Source organism: Carassius auratus, unplaced genomic scaffold (genome assembly GCF_003368295.1).
Source record: "Carassius auratus strain Wakin unplaced genomic scaffold, ASM336829v1 scaf_tig00005868, whole genome shotgun sequence".
In the NCBI taxonomy this organism is placed as follows: Eukaryota; Metazoa; Chordata; class Actinopteri; order Cypriniformes; family Cyprinidae; genus Carassius; species Carassius auratus.
Window position 1 is genome coordinate 386 of NW_020523709.1, and position 15,266 is coordinate 15,651.

The 15,266-nt window shown below is 34.9% G+C and overlaps 1 protein-coding gene across 2 annotated transcripts; it reads left to right on the top strand.

Annotated features, from left to right (window-relative positions):
• The first annotated feature begins 319 nt into the window (after nucleotides 1–319).
• LOC113071068 (solute carrier family 41 member 1-like) lies at nucleotides 320–14,886 on the top strand. Of its 2 annotated transcripts, none has more exons than XM_026244436.1 (10): nucleotides 320–550; nucleotides 6,969–7,076; nucleotides 7,243–7,314; nucleotides 7,556–7,700; nucleotides 8,274–8,420; nucleotides 9,145–9,289; nucleotides 9,965–10,044; nucleotides 11,234–11,368; nucleotides 11,759–11,907; nucleotides 12,937–14,884. In XM_026244436.1, the coding sequence occupies exons 1-10, from the start codon at nucleotides 413–415 to the stop codon at nucleotides 13,096–13,098; spliced, it is 1,281 nt and encodes a 426-aa protein (XP_026100221.1). In that variant the 5' UTR covers nucleotides 320–412; the 3' UTR covers nucleotides 13,099–14,884. The 2 variants fall into 2 exon arrangements, with proteins under 2 accessions (XP_026100221.1, XP_026100220.1); XM_026244435.1 differs by lacking the exon at nucleotides 320–550 and adding an exon at nucleotides 3,225–3,597 and having other exon boundaries at nucleotides 12,937–14,886.
• The last annotated feature ends 380 nt before the right edge of the window (nucleotides 14,887–15,266 follow it).

The window sequence follows — 15,266 nt, forward strand, 5'->3', positions numbered from 1 at the left end:
AGCATTGACATCCTAGAATCAGAATTCAGTTTAATGTTCATTAAATCAGCACATATTTAAGTTTGTTGTTCAGCTTTTCACTTTAATTATTTTGCTGACATTATCATGTAGAACAAACATTAATGTATTAAACTAGAAGAAAAAAAGAAGTATCTTGTCTTAGTTTTTTTTTTTTTTTTTGGATGTATCAGTGTTGAAGAGCTGTATTTGACTTTCTTTTTCTCAGAGTCAGAAGGAGCGGATCGGAGACTCCACAAATGGCAGGAGATGAAGTTCGGCAGAGGAAAGGAGGGGGCCGCAAGAAGTCCAAAAAGGGAAAGGGAAGGGGCAGGGTGGTTTGGATCGGACTGGCAGTGTAGATGGGCAGAATGACCTGCTGTTACAACCTCCCACCATACCACCCAAAAAGCCTATGGAGGAGAGGACCAAAACAGCCCTGGCTAAGATAGAGGATGAGTCTGCCATTTCTATCTGCCTCCAGGTGCTTTTCCCCTACCTGCTGGCTGGGATGGGGATGGTGATGGCAGGCATGGTGCTGGACAGTGTACAGGTAAGAGACTTCTGAAGAACTTTCTGTAACACTTTATAGCCTGACATGACTTTCTAACAGTTTGATGCTTTAGCAGCTAATGTGCCCACTTTAATTATCCAGCGTGTCAAGTGCTGATATTTATGGTCCTCACTTAGAGGAAGCAGAGTGTGAGGGAAATTAATGTGATGATTAAAATTCACTCGTAAGGCGAGGAACTGGAAAAACACTCCAATCGTAAAGTATTAAAGCAGTAGTTCAACCAAAAATGATGTCATTTTAAAATCATTGCAAACCTGTATGTTTTGTGGAACACAAAATTGAGATGACCCAGGCTCATAAATGAAATAGTTTTGGAATGGGTTTTTAGGACCTATTTTCTCTTCCCAACTGATTCTTGCTTGTTCATCTTGAGCTTCTTATTTAGTTACGAGATATTATAAAGGGTGGTGAACCGTGTCCTTCTTGAAGCTCGGAGTAACTCCAGTCCCTACAAAATTAAATGTGCCAAAATATTTATTGAACGAAAAACACATTTTGTGATAATTACTGATCCTTTAGTTCACCAAGAGATAAAAACTCACATTTCAGAGGAAATCAGTCAGAAATTGCGAGATTTCCAAACAAAAAGTCAGAAAAAGTCAAGACAAACCCAGAATTACTAGAAATAAGTCTGACTTGATATAAACCCGGAATTTTCAGAAGACAAGTCAGAATTGTGATACGTTGACTCAAAATTACGAGATATAAACTCTGATTTGAGATGTAAACTCTAATTGGGAGAAATTAAGTCAGAATTGCGAGATTTTAACTTAAAATAACAAGACATAAATTAGAGACAGAATTTTGAGATTTTAACTTAAAAAAAAGACTAAAAAAAAAAGATTTTAACTTAAAAAAATGAACTAGAGAAAGAATTGTGAGATTTAAAGTGATGTTTTTAAAAATAATAATCAGAATTGTGAGATGTTGACTCAAAATTACGCAATATAAACTCAGAATTGTGAGATGTAAACTCAAATTGTGTGTAATAAAGTCAGAATTGTGAGATTTTAGTTTTTAACAAGTTGTGAGATTAAAAGTTGCGATTACTTCTTAAAAAATAATCAGAAATTGTGAGATGTTGACTCAACATTACGAGATATAAATTCAGAATTGCGAGAAATAAGAAACAGAATTGTGAGATGTAAACTCAAAATTGTTAGCAATAAAGTCAGAATTTTTGAGATTTTCACTTGAAATAAAAACGACAAATTAGAGACAGAATTGTGAGATAAAAAATTGCGATTACTTTTTAAAAAAATAATCAGAAATTGTGAGATGTTGACTTAAAATTGCGAGATATAAACTCAGAATTGCGAGAAATAAAAACAGAACTGTGAGATGCAAACTCTAAATTGCTAGAAATAAGTAAGAGTTGTGAAATGTGAATAATTGCAAGATATAATATATAAAGATTTTAACTTAAAATAACAAGACATAAGAGACAGAATTGTGAGATTAAAAGTCGCGATTACTTTTTTAAAAAATGTATTCCATGGCGGAAACAATATTCCATATAAGGGTAAGTAAATATTTCCAAAAAAAGCTATTATTTTAAATATTATGTCCGATCTTAAAATGTGTTGTCATAGAACTGGTTATCATCGCTGTGTCCTGATGCTGTTTTAATGAATGAGATTTGCTGGATTTGCTGCGTCACTCTGCTGTGCTCACATCCAAGCAATTTTTTTTTTTTTTTTTAGCTGAATCATGCCCCTCTTTCCAATGTGTCCTCAACGTAGAGTGGTGACTAATCGAACAATGCTGCTTTTACAACCACATGGGTTCTCAATCTGTCTCTTTGTCTCTCGTAAGCACACTTGTTCTATCTCGATCTGTCTTTTCCTCTCCTCTTTCCCTGTCCCCCTCTCGCCCGTCTGCTAAGCACTCAGCCCATTCACAGCTGATAAGACAGGTTCAGTAATACGTCAGAGGAGACATTAGCAGAGAGAAGGACAAGGAGAACAGACGCAAGACTCTAAACAGATGAAACGGTTGATGGGAGTAATAAAGGTTAGACGAGAGACTGTTCGAAGGTCTGATGCACCGGTGAGGAGGGGGCAAAGAGGACTGCCCACAGGAACGAGTGGAAGTAAAGCCTCAACATGTGTTTCTGTCACGTTCTGGACCTGTTAGACCAGGCCCGATGACGGAGAGGTGTTCAAATCGACGTTAATACGGAAAGGACTGTTATTATGTGAGTCACGACTCCTGTGGCGGAGAGAAGACGCACTCCAGAGAACGTAGTGCTCGTGTACATGGATGTTTCAGCGACCTGCGGGTGAAAAAATAGCCAGCTTGAGAACTATTGTTGGAGGACAGCTGTGTATAACAACTCGATGCTTCATCTTATCAGGCATAAGACGAGTCTCAAGAAGTTTTTAAAAGTGGATTTTGACATTCAGAGAACCAACTGTGGAGATGGATGCTCCGCTGAGACTTTTTTGAATGTGGAGGTTCCTATTGGATTTTGTTCGAAAACCCCTGTGGGCATTGATAGATGAACAAATAACATCTTTGAGAAGAACTGAAATATATGAAATAGTGAGTGCATTAGCCATCTTTTTGGGTCTTTGCTATCATGGGATAATCTGAAGATACTAAACTGCCTCATCGTTTAATCTTAAAAACATCCTGTTTTTCGGAGTCAGCGTATTATTTTTCTTCTTCCCAACCTGATTCTTGTTCGTTTGTCTTTAGTTTCTTATTTAGTTTCGAGACATTAAGAAAGTAGCATTCAAACATCTTAGAAGGTGTTAAAAGCTTCAAGGAACCCTTGTCAATCTCAGCCGTGGCTCTCATCGTTGGGGAATGGGGTAACGCACAGAGAGATGGTGGTCACACAGTTAGAGCTGGAGCTCTGTTATCAGGGGAAGAAGCTCAGAGGTTTCACCTGCAAGCTCACCCGGTCGGCTCATGGCTTCCTACCGGAGAGCTCTTACATCATTGCTGCACAGGTCTTTCTGCCGTTTCTTCTGGGCGGGCTGGGTATGGTGGCGGCCGGCATCGTCATGGATATTGTCCAAGTATGAGCTATTTAATCTAGATTTGGTGTATTTCTTGGTTGTATGTGTTATTGAAGCTGTAAATAATGCTGTTTTCCAGTATTGATAAGTACTGGCAGAACCATGGGATCAAAACAGTACTTTGGTAAATCTGACTCTTACTATGGAGCCCTACACATGGCATGCAGGAAAAAATAGTAGGCTAAATCATGTGTACAATTTACTATTTCATTCCCTCGATTTATAAACGGTGTGCACTATTTACTAATTTTTTTTCCTCAATTTGTTAAATCGTGCATAAGGTTTATAAATTGAAAGAAAGAATTAAAAAATTGTGCGCATGATTTAGTAAATCGAGAGAATTAAATAATAATCATGTGCACATTTTAGTACATCGAAGGAACAAATTAGAAAATTGTGCGAACAATTTATTTTTTTATTTTTTCATGTCATGCGCGGGGCTACATACCTTACAAAAAAAAGTATCTTTTTACATGTGCGTGTAGTTTTATGTAAATACCATGGGAGTACCACAGGGTTTGGTACTACCATATTCAAATTACATAGTTTGTTTATGTTACTTCAAGAATACTCTGGTATACATATCTACAAACAAGACTTTTTAATTTAATTAATTTTTTTTTTTTTTTACTTTGTTAAAATGCAAATATTGAAGGTAAGATAATAAAGAAATAAGACAGGTTAACAAGAGAATCTTAAAATATCGTAATCTATGTAAAATTACTGTGATGCATGGCTTTGAATGGCTTAATGCTTTAATAACATGATAGCAACAGCATCATGATAACTAAATAATTTTTTGAAAAATAAATATTGTATTGTAAATATTGTTTAGTTTCATAAAATGTATGAATTTATTTTCAAAATGGGAATAATATGTAAAAAAAAAGATACAAAAATAAAAATGTTTAATAAAATAAATAATGTAATGTAGTTTAAATAAAGCAGTAATAAAATAAAATATGCATGTTAAATGGAAAAACTTGCATTTAAAACATTTAATTGGGAACTAAAATAAATTAAGTTGAAACTGAATGAATGAATGAAAGCTGATTAGAATGTGTTTACATACTGTACATGTACTGTATATAATAAAAATAACAAAAGCTCAACAGAATTACTAAAGTGTAAACTAGAATTAAAAAAAACTGTAAATGTAAAAAAAAATCCAAATATGAATAACTTTTGTAATAGTACTACACTGTAAACCCTAATAAAAGATAAAATCCTAAAAAATATTTTGTAACAGATTAAAAAATAAAAATTAAGTGATGTTTTTAAATGTTTTAAGCTTACATAAAATAAAAATTAAATTTCCAGTTGCCTTAAATTATCGCAATGTTATCTTATAAATGTTGATATTTCTCAACTTGATCCTACCCCACTCATCACAATGATAATTATATACAACTCACTTCCATTAACAGCATATTCATTTAGATCTTTATAGTTCAGTGCCAGTTAGCAAAAGCACACTGGTATGTACTAACATATTTATCAAAAAGACTCACAATACTTGCTTATAAATATTTAAACATCATGCAGTATATATAACCTTTAAGTTTTGCTTTCCATCCTCAACCTAATCACAGGTTCCACTTCACAACAATGGTAGCACTACACAACCAACATAACAGAAAACTATGTAAATCCTAACATAACACAACATTTAAGTGCTAACTTATGTCTCTGTATGCTAATCTTGTATAAAAACACAAAAAAACACTTAATTTCTACATTTATTTTCCTTGTTGGCTAATGCAAAGCATGCTGGGAACTAGAAAACGCAATAATTTTAAGGTCACCTTACTACAACAGCATTTTGAGTTTACAGAACTCATTTCAGTTAAGAACTTCATTATTATTTGAGTGAAATTAACTTTCATTTTTTAATTAATTTTCACTGTTCGGTTTTACAGTGTACAGAAATAACACTTAAAGTGACCATAATTGCATCATATATATATATATATATATATATATATATATATATATACACACACACACACACACACACACACATACATAATCACATGCTATCTTCCAGTAACGGTTGCTTGTGTTCCTGTCCTCTAGATATAGACGCAGTTGGCATGGAATGTGTTTTTGTGTCTATTAACTGAATTCTCATGGGGGTGCGTGAGATAGGCCGTGCGAGAGAACGAAAGCTTGTTTCTAAAAGAGTGAAGTGGGCTAGATCCCAGGACGGGCCTGTGACGTGACACCAGCCCCTTGAAACAGCCTGGACTGTGTGTGTGGTAAAAATACCGGCCCCTGGCTGGCTGGCACCGGTCTCTTATCTGTTCATTTAAACATTATGGCTATTTTTAACTGCATAAGTGGGTTTGTGAAGAGAGGAGTGCTCAACTCGTATACTGACACATACTAAATATAAACGCACTCTCGCACAGCACACGAAGCCATTCATATTCAGTGAGTCACTGTGACACTTTTGTCAGTTTGCCCATTATGTGATGATATTTATGACTGTGCTCAAGACTAGTCTGCGTGTTGTTAACTGGAAGGATCAGAGAAAAAAAAATGAAACTGACACCTAGTTTAAATTAATATGTAGTACTGTTGTGAAGTATTTTTCATTTGATTGAGAGCATCCCAGTTTATGGCATGAACATCGAGACGTCACTCTGTTCAAAAATATTGACCATGATGGTCACATTAGCAGTGATCTATGGGAAAGCCAATGATCTTTTCTGTGTAGAGTATCTGTTTATCTTTGAATTCTTTAAAAGTTCAGTACTTATTTATGGACCTGGGGGCGGGGTTCCCAGCATGCAATTCAAGTGTGAATTTTCTAGTGTCACCCTCATTGTGGTTTGCACTCCAAATTAATAGTGATGTAATTCCGTTTCATTTCAGAGAGCTAGTTTATCGACGGACTTCTTAAATGAATGGGTTAAAAAAATGGTTTTTAGTTTAGATTGAAATTCTTAGGCTATGTTCATAAGAAAATACTAGCATACTGTAATTAATGGGTGCCATAAAAAATGAAAAATGTATTTAAATTTGTAAGTTTATCAGAAGAAATGTATTTTATATATATATATATATATATATATATATATATATATATATATATATATAATTTATTTATTTATTTATTTATTATTTACAATATGTTTTCCTTCCTCCCAGTGTCATTATTCAATTACTACTATAATAAAAATAATCCTGAATTACTTTTTTAAATAATGTTTTTTAAATGTATTTTAAATCTGCATAAATTACATTGTCTTAATAAATACCACCTTGATAAATGTCATATAAAATATTTTACAACATATTTGAAATCTAGTAATTTTTTTACAAATCTTTCTGAATTTGTTCCAATATCTCCTCTTTGTGTGTTTTAGCATTGGGATGTGTTTAAAGTGATCACAGAGGTGTTCATCCTGGTACCTGCTCTAGTCGGGCTCAAGGGAAACCTGGAGATGACTCTCGCATCTCGTCTCTCTACTGCTGTATGTAAAAATACTTATAAACTGGATAATATATGTATTACTGCATGTATATATTACTTATGATCTATCTTATGCTATAACCTTTAATGGTCTTAAGATGGCCCTAAGTCTCATAATCAAAAAGAAGTAATCTGCTTGACTGCAGTTTGTTTCCTGTTTTCCCCAGGCTAACACCGGACAGATGGACGACCCCAAACAGCAGTGGCTGATGTTGACCTGTAATCTTGCTCTCATTCAGGTAGGTGAATCAGAAACACAAAGAGGTTTTATATTATTGATATTTTACATAATACACTGGAATAGGACTTTAGTTCCTGTCAGAGATAATTTAGACAATATGAACATGAATTAACAATTCATTTAACTTTAAATAAATACTGTATAAAAGAATATGAACAATTCCTCTATGAGACTTCATTCTGCAGGAGAGGCTCTGATAAGCAGTTGTGATTGTAGAGCTCCTCTGCTGTCTTCCTCAGGTTCAGGCCACTGTGGTGGGCTTCCTGGCAGCTCTTGCGGCCGTAGGTCTTGGTGCTTTGTCCAGAGGGGGTGTAGAGCTGGACCAGGCGGCTGTCCTGTGTGCTAGCAGTGTCACCACCGCATTTGTGGCAGCTCTCTCCTTAGGTACATCTCTTTAAAACATTAAATCAAAATGTACTACCTTCATAAAAATATTTTTATTCAGCAAGATGTATTAAATCCAAAAGTGACAGTAAAGACTTTTACATTGTTACACAAATGTGTGTTCTTTCTACTCGACAAAGAACCCTGAAGAAATCTGTCACGGTTTCCACAAAAATATTAAGCAGTATGAAATCAGCCAATTAGAATGATTTCTGAAGGATCATGTGACACAGAAGAGTGGAGTAATAGCTGCTGTTGGACAATTTGAATGGAAATGTGATGGGAATTCATGTTGTTTATATGTTCTGGAATGGCTTTCATAGCTGGAACATGATGTGCAAAGCAACAATGTGTGTAATACATTTCTGAATAATGCATAAAATTTTTTAAACTAACAAATGTCACCCAGACTGTGGTTTCAGTGTCCCTAATTTTTTATTTAAAGCATTTGCATGCCAAAAAGCAAGACACAGACATTTAGTCTTTTTTTCTTTCAATCTTACACTTCTTTGAATATCACACTCTAACATTACCCTGTCAGTTACTGACTCTTCTGCTTTCTTCCGTGTCCAGGTCTGGTGATGATTGGTGTGATCATCGGCTCCAGGAAGGTGGGCATCAACCCTGATAACGTGGCCACACCAATAGCAGCCAGTCTGGGAGATCTCATCACTCTTTCTCTATTGGCTGGAGTCAGCAGCACACTGTTCCAGTACAGAGGTATGGGGCCTTTTAGTTATTCATGTATTCATTAAAAAATAACTGCTACATTAAAAACTAAAAACTGTACTTTTTAATTACATATTGTTAAAAACAGACTGATATTTATGAACAGCCTTAATTATTGTAAAAAAAAATACTGCAATTTAAAAATTCATAACTTAATCACTTTATATATATTCATTGATTATTAATTAATTATATATAATAGTATAATTATATTTGTATTAAATGATAAAATGAAAATATAATTCTTATATTAAATTACATTTGTATTATATATATATATATATATATATATATATATATATATATATATATATATATATATATATATATATATATATATAAATTTAATTAAAAATACATCACTTTTTCTTTTTGAGCCTTTAAATGTTGCTTATTAAATGAGGGTGAACTGTTTAAAATGTACCAGAAGAGGGCAGTAGAAATTCACTAAAATAGGACTTTTTTTTTTTTTACAAAGATGTGCATTTTTAGCTCACATGGTTTCCATGATTAAAGATTACATTAAATAGTGGGAATATTTCCCCCTAAGGAAAATCATTCTGCTTTGTTTAGAAACATCACAGTTGTATGTACTATGCAGATTTAAAAGTCCTTAAAATCTGGATTTACACAAATCACAGCACATTTTCTGAAATAACTATTTATTATGTCTAGCATACATCATCAGGGTAATCTACAATGTTTGTGTATTCAGATGTGTGGTACTTGTCCCCGTTGGTGTGTGTCTTCTTCTTGCTGCTCATTCCTCTCTGGGTGCTCATCGCTAGAAAGAGTCCACAGATTAAAGAGGTTCTGAAGTCGGGCTGGCAGCCTGTTTTAGTGGCCATGTCCATCAGCAGGTACAAACATGCAAACAGAGACACAGTCCTCTATTAATGTGTCAGAATAACATGAAAATGGTTACATATTAATTAATAACTAAATAATTGTGCCTGTAATAAAGGATTAAATAAAAGTACATATTAGGGATTTTTTTTTTTCATTTTTTCTTTTAGATCTGATAAAGTAATGGAAATTATTTTAAAAAGCTAGATTAGCTAGATAACTACAACTAATGAAAATTACTTGCCCTAAAGGTATGGGAACATTGTTAATAATTTTGACATATAAGATTTATACTTAAAATTCACTGAAAAGAAAACAACAAGAAAAAATGTAATTAGTTTTCTTTGTTTGTGTTTCTCCTCTAAAATATTGATTAATGTATTTATCTAAAATGTGCAGTCTGCTAGATTACATTACAGTAAATAGAACTAATTTGTGTTGAAAATGACTATTGATTTTGACATTACTGAAACATAGCATAGCATATAACTGCATGCTAATATGTGCTTATAAATGAATAAAAATACCATCAAGGTGACTGTATAGGGCATTACTCATTCAATATGTACTGTAAACATTCCACTAAAATAACTCATTTTAGGTTTCATAGAAGAACCGGTTTGGAAACAAAGTAACAACAGAAATATCATTTGTGGGTCAACTTATCATGAAACTCTTCCCAATTTCAGTTTTGGAGGCCTTATTCTTGATAAGACTGTGAGCGATCCGAACTTTGAGGGCATGGCGGTCTTCACACCAGTCATAAACGGTGAGTAAATGTCAATCCCAGACAGCACACGCACGTCTGCATGATGTCTGTTAAAGATCGCTTCATCTGGAAAACCTCTGCTGTGTAAAAACATCTGACAGACTGTCAGTTTTACATACACTCCAATTCATAAACATCTTAAAGACATCTTCTAAACGTCTATTTGACATGATAGGAAACGTCCTATAGACGTATTGCGGATAACAATCAGAACATACTCTGAATCATGCTTAATGTACATTAGGCAATACAGAGTAACAGCAAACCTGAAAAAAAGTCCAGAAACTTCATTTAAGGCCCTTTTCCCTCTTCAGCTCCTCATTACAGTAAAATTGATCACATCTCTGTCTGCATTTGGAGCTCAGTTGGTGGATTCAGGGAGACGATTGGACTGCGCTGCCAAAATAAAACCATCTCATTCCAAATCATCACATTAAATCAGAGCACTGGCTCTTTACTGGCGGCATTTTATTGCACATGAAAGAAGTCAAGTATTTTGATGGGAGTTACTAATAGACTTAAAACCCCATTTTTTTTTACGTAAAATATCACTTATGGTGATTTTTCAACTTAAGCAATCTGGTTTAGATTTCCCCTCACTCGTTCTGTTCCTTCCCAGCTGCACATGTGCTCTACCAACATCCCATCCCTCTCGAACGATGACTTAACAGTATTTTGGAAGAAACTACACACAACCCAATGGGAATAGAGCATGTCAGTGTAGTAAAAGCGGCCTAATCCAGTAGTAGCTGTGATTGCTCAGCCAAAAACTTCTCTGACGTCTTCTCTAGTTGTTTATCTGGATCTGGCGCCCTATTTTTTCCCAGCCCAATCCTGAGACAAACTGCCCTTATAGAGGAACACAAGGTGGCTGTGATTCATGAAGACTAATTTGATACCTCAGTACCTAGTTTGATATCCATATCAAAGATTGCCCTCCTGCTGTATTATTCCCCATAGAGCGTCATTTGCCAGGTTTGCATCGAGCGAAAATGTGGAAAAGCTATGAATTGTGAACAAAATACTCAAAATTACAATGTATATTTGACAAATGTCAGTGTACATACTTCTCTAGCTGCATGCTGCGTTCCAACACTTTTCATTTGTGACTGAAATGAGGAGAATATGAGATTCGTTATGGTGTAATGATTGGAAAGCTCTCACATTCTTTCCTTCTTGAACTTTTCAGGTGTGGGGGGGAATCTGGTGGCCATCCAGGCCAGTCGGATCTCCACTTACCTTCATTTGTGGAGCGTACCTGGAGTCCTGCCCTATAAGATGAGACAGCACTGGCCCAACCCCTGTGCCACATTCTTCTCCTCAGGTGAGGTCACTGCCAAACTATTTGTGCTCCTCAGATTAATTCACTTCTTCAGATCTTTGAGATAAAGTGGGTCATTAGTAGCGTTTGCTAAGTCAAGCTTCACTCTTGCTGCACAAAGCATGAACTCTGATATTTGCACTTCAGCACATTAATCATCTGCACCAGTTGTGTTTCAAACATGAGTGATATCTGAAACTTTGCTGTATTTTGAGGAGGGGTGTGCTATTTATTTTCTAAAGTGGTTAGACGATGCTTTTACAAAATTGTACATTGAAGGAGAGGCCTGAAACTAGTAAAGAACCACCTTTGAAAAAACAAAAATTGTAATTGTGGTCTTTTTAAAATAATTGAAAAATAATGATATCTTTAGCTAGTGCCATTTCTCCTCAGGTGTGAACTCGAAGTCGGCGCGAGTGCTGTTCCTCCTGGTGGTTCCAGGTCATCTGTTGTTTCTTTTTGCCATTAATATGCTCCAAGGAGGCCACACTGCCATCACACCAGCATTTATCTGCTGCTACCTGAGTGCTGCTCTGCTTCAGGTGAGCCTTAGTGCTTCAAGCATAATTGTTTAATGTTCACACCAATAGTGCTGGCAAACGGAATTCTAAAACAAATTACAAACCTCCCCCCCCCCCCCCCCCCCCCTAAAAAAAAATAAAATAAATATTGGCATGAGCTACTTGAATTATGTGGCTAAAGTGACCTGACGTGACATTCAGCCAAGTATGGTGACCCATATTCAGAATTCATGCTCCGTATTTAACCCATCCAAAGTGTGCACACACACACTCATGCACGGAGCAGTGGGCAGCCATTTATGCTTCGGCGCCCAGGGAGCAGTTGGGGTTCAGTGCCTTGCTCAAGGGCACCTCAGTCGTGGTATTGAAGGTGGAGAGAGAACTGTACATGCACTCCCCCCACCCACAATTCCTGCTGGCCCGAGACTCGAACTCACAACCTTTCGATTGCGGGTCAGACTCTCTAACCATTAGGCCATTAGGCAACTTCCCCTAAAATAGGTTGTGGTTTTTAAATATTTTACTTGAAGTCTTAAAAAAAAAAAAAGACATCTTTTATAATTTCCCATTTCCAAGGCTGAATTTATTTGATCAAAAATACAGTAATAATGTGAAATGTTATTCAGTTTAAAGTAATTGTTTTGTATTTTAATATATTGTAAAGTGTTATGTATTCCTGTGATGCAAAGCTTAATTTTCCGCATCACTACTCCAGTTTTCAGTGTCACATGATGCTTCAGAAACCATTCTTATATGCCAATTTGGTGCTAAAAGAACATTTCTTATGGTTATCAGTGCTGAAAAAAAAAAGTGCTTTGTGGTTTTTTGATAAATAGAAAGTTCATTATAACATTATATGAAAAATATATTGTATATAAAAAATATTTATTTATAATTTAATGTCCTTACTGTCCCTTTTAATAATTTATATGCCTCCTTGCTGAACTGAAGTATTATTCAAATAATAAATTATTAAACAATTAATATTGTTTAATATCTGAAGTAAGTTGTCACAATATATGTAATGTTTAATCTTGTTTTTCCTCGCAGGTCGGGATCCTCATTTATACAGCAGACCTGATTGTGCGTTTGATGTGGAGAAAAGGTCTGGACCCAGATAACTTCTCCATCCCATACCTGACTGCACTGGGAGACCTGTTGGGCACGGGTTTCCTGGCCTTGTGTTTCCGTCTGGTCATGTTAGTGGAGTAGCTCGGTTTGTAAAATGCTAGACCTCCTCTCCCCCCCTCCCACCTCCCAGTTCACAGGACCTTTGCCACCCAGCCTGGCTGCAATGCTTTGGAGATGCGAACTTGTCTGTGGGAAGCTAAAGACAGAAAATGAGCCACATTGTTTCTGTGCTTACAGGACATGTTGAGTGGAAATATGAAATACATCGGCAGGTATGGACTTAATATCTGACAGTCTGTAATATGATTATACTCTTGGTGTGTTGTCCTGTTGCCTCAGTGATGCTGCTTTCATAAACACTAGCCACCTGATAACTGTATAACTTTAGGTGCGCCACAATTTTTTATGTGCCATGTATAGATTGAATTTGAAGTTTACAAGATTTAAGACCTTGAAGGATTCTGGGATGTTTGTTTTAGTCAAATATTGTTTTTGAGTGTTTGATTTAGGATCGAAAGTCTAAAAATTTTAAAGGTCATTCCTTTGCTGTTATAGTAACTACATACAAAATCATAATTGCTGCTAGATATTTTTACAGGATACTATATCTCATATACAGAGGGGGTGTAATGTACCTTTCCTTTTCTAATTTTTTGCACCTGAAATATTTTTTCTCAAAATACTACACTTTGAAAAAAGACAAAATCTTATATTTATATAGTGTTCCTGTAGCTCAATTGGTAGAGCAGTGCCCGATCAAGCGTAAGGTTGGGGGTTCGATTCCCCGGGAACACATGATAGGTAAAAATTGATAGCCTGAATGCAATGTAAGTCGCTTTGTATAAAAGCATCTGCTAAATGCATTCATTTAAATTTAATTTATATAATGAATGTAATTGGTTTTTCACTTGAATGAATTGATGACAATGATATTGTTAATGTGGCAATTTTATTCAACACATTTGTAATATCTTTACTCTGAATTAGAATTAACCTTCTTTCATGATTTTTCTACAGTTTAAGTGTTGTGGTCCCTAAAACATTAAAAATAATAATAATTACATATTTGAGTTAACTGTCGTACCACAGGCAGTTTGTTTTATAAAATGTTATGTAACAAAAAATGAAAGCACACGAAATCACTGTTGGTTGATGTATTCCCTGGAAAAAACAAACAAAACAAAAACATGGAAAACAAGATAATTTACCCTTCAAAGCAAGATTCCATATTGTCTAGTGCACATTGGCATTCACAGTTTTGCAGCACATGTATGCACACAAGCTTTCAAAACAGGTGCAAACTGTTAGTTACATCACAAATGGCACTCGCTGTTGCCACACTCTCAAAAGCTCAGCTCATACAGTCAGGCATTCCCACACTCACATCTCTCATATGAATCAACCCATTCAAACAACATTCATAACTTTACATCAGAATAATGACATTATAATAGGACAAAAGCACTGGCACTAACTTTCAAATCAAGACATGATGTTCCTCTTCAAATGATTATATATATTGGTCATTTAAATGCATTTTAAACCAAGACATATAGATGATTCTCTTTGTCCTTACAAAAACCTGAAAGATTCCAGCTCAACACTGAAATACAGCCTAACTATCAAGACAGAAAATATTTTCCAACAAAACATTTCCAGGAGCAATTTTGGAAGGTTCGTTATGCAGTGTGGCACACGAGGTACCCATTGTGCACCAGGACATGTCTGCCTGTCCGCCAGATATTAGTCAGATGTGTCATTCTATCCCTTTCTCTAAAGATGTCATCATGATTTCAACCATTAGTTAAGCATTAGGAAACAGTTAATTCATCATTTATAAAGCATTAATAGACATTTATAAGCAGTTTATAAATACAGATATAAATGCTTTATACCTAATTTAAAAGCATATCTATAATGTATTTAATAATTGTTTTTTCATACTTTATTAATGATCAATTTATCATTTCTAAATTAAGTATAGCATTATTTCAACCACTGAGTTGTCAGTGGTTCATAAGATCACTTAGAAATTGTAATTAAATGATTAATAAACTATTTAAATGTGCATTCATACATTTTTTTTATTCAGACATTTAGTAATAGTTACTTATAGTGTAAATAAATGGTTTATTAACATGTATTTCTACTGTAATTCAGGGTTAATTAATGTAGTTGTTAGTTAACTATTTTTGTGAGCTCATCTAAAGTGAGGACTATTTATGCCTTGTAAAGCTTTTACAAATGAG

Coding starts and splice junctions, on each gene's coding strand:
- LOC113071068 (XM_026244435.1), top strand. CDS start 3,403: ATGGTGGTCACACAGTTAGAGCTGGAGCTCTGTTATCAGGGGAAGAAG. Junction 9,290..9,964: donor GTGGCCATGTCCATCAGCAG/GTACAAACATGC, acceptor TCCCAATTTCAG/TTTTGGAGGCCTTATTCTTG. Junction 11,908..12,936: donor TGAGTGCTGCTCTGCTTCAG/GTGAGCCTTAGT, acceptor TTTTCCTCGCAG/GTCGGGATCCTCATTTATAC.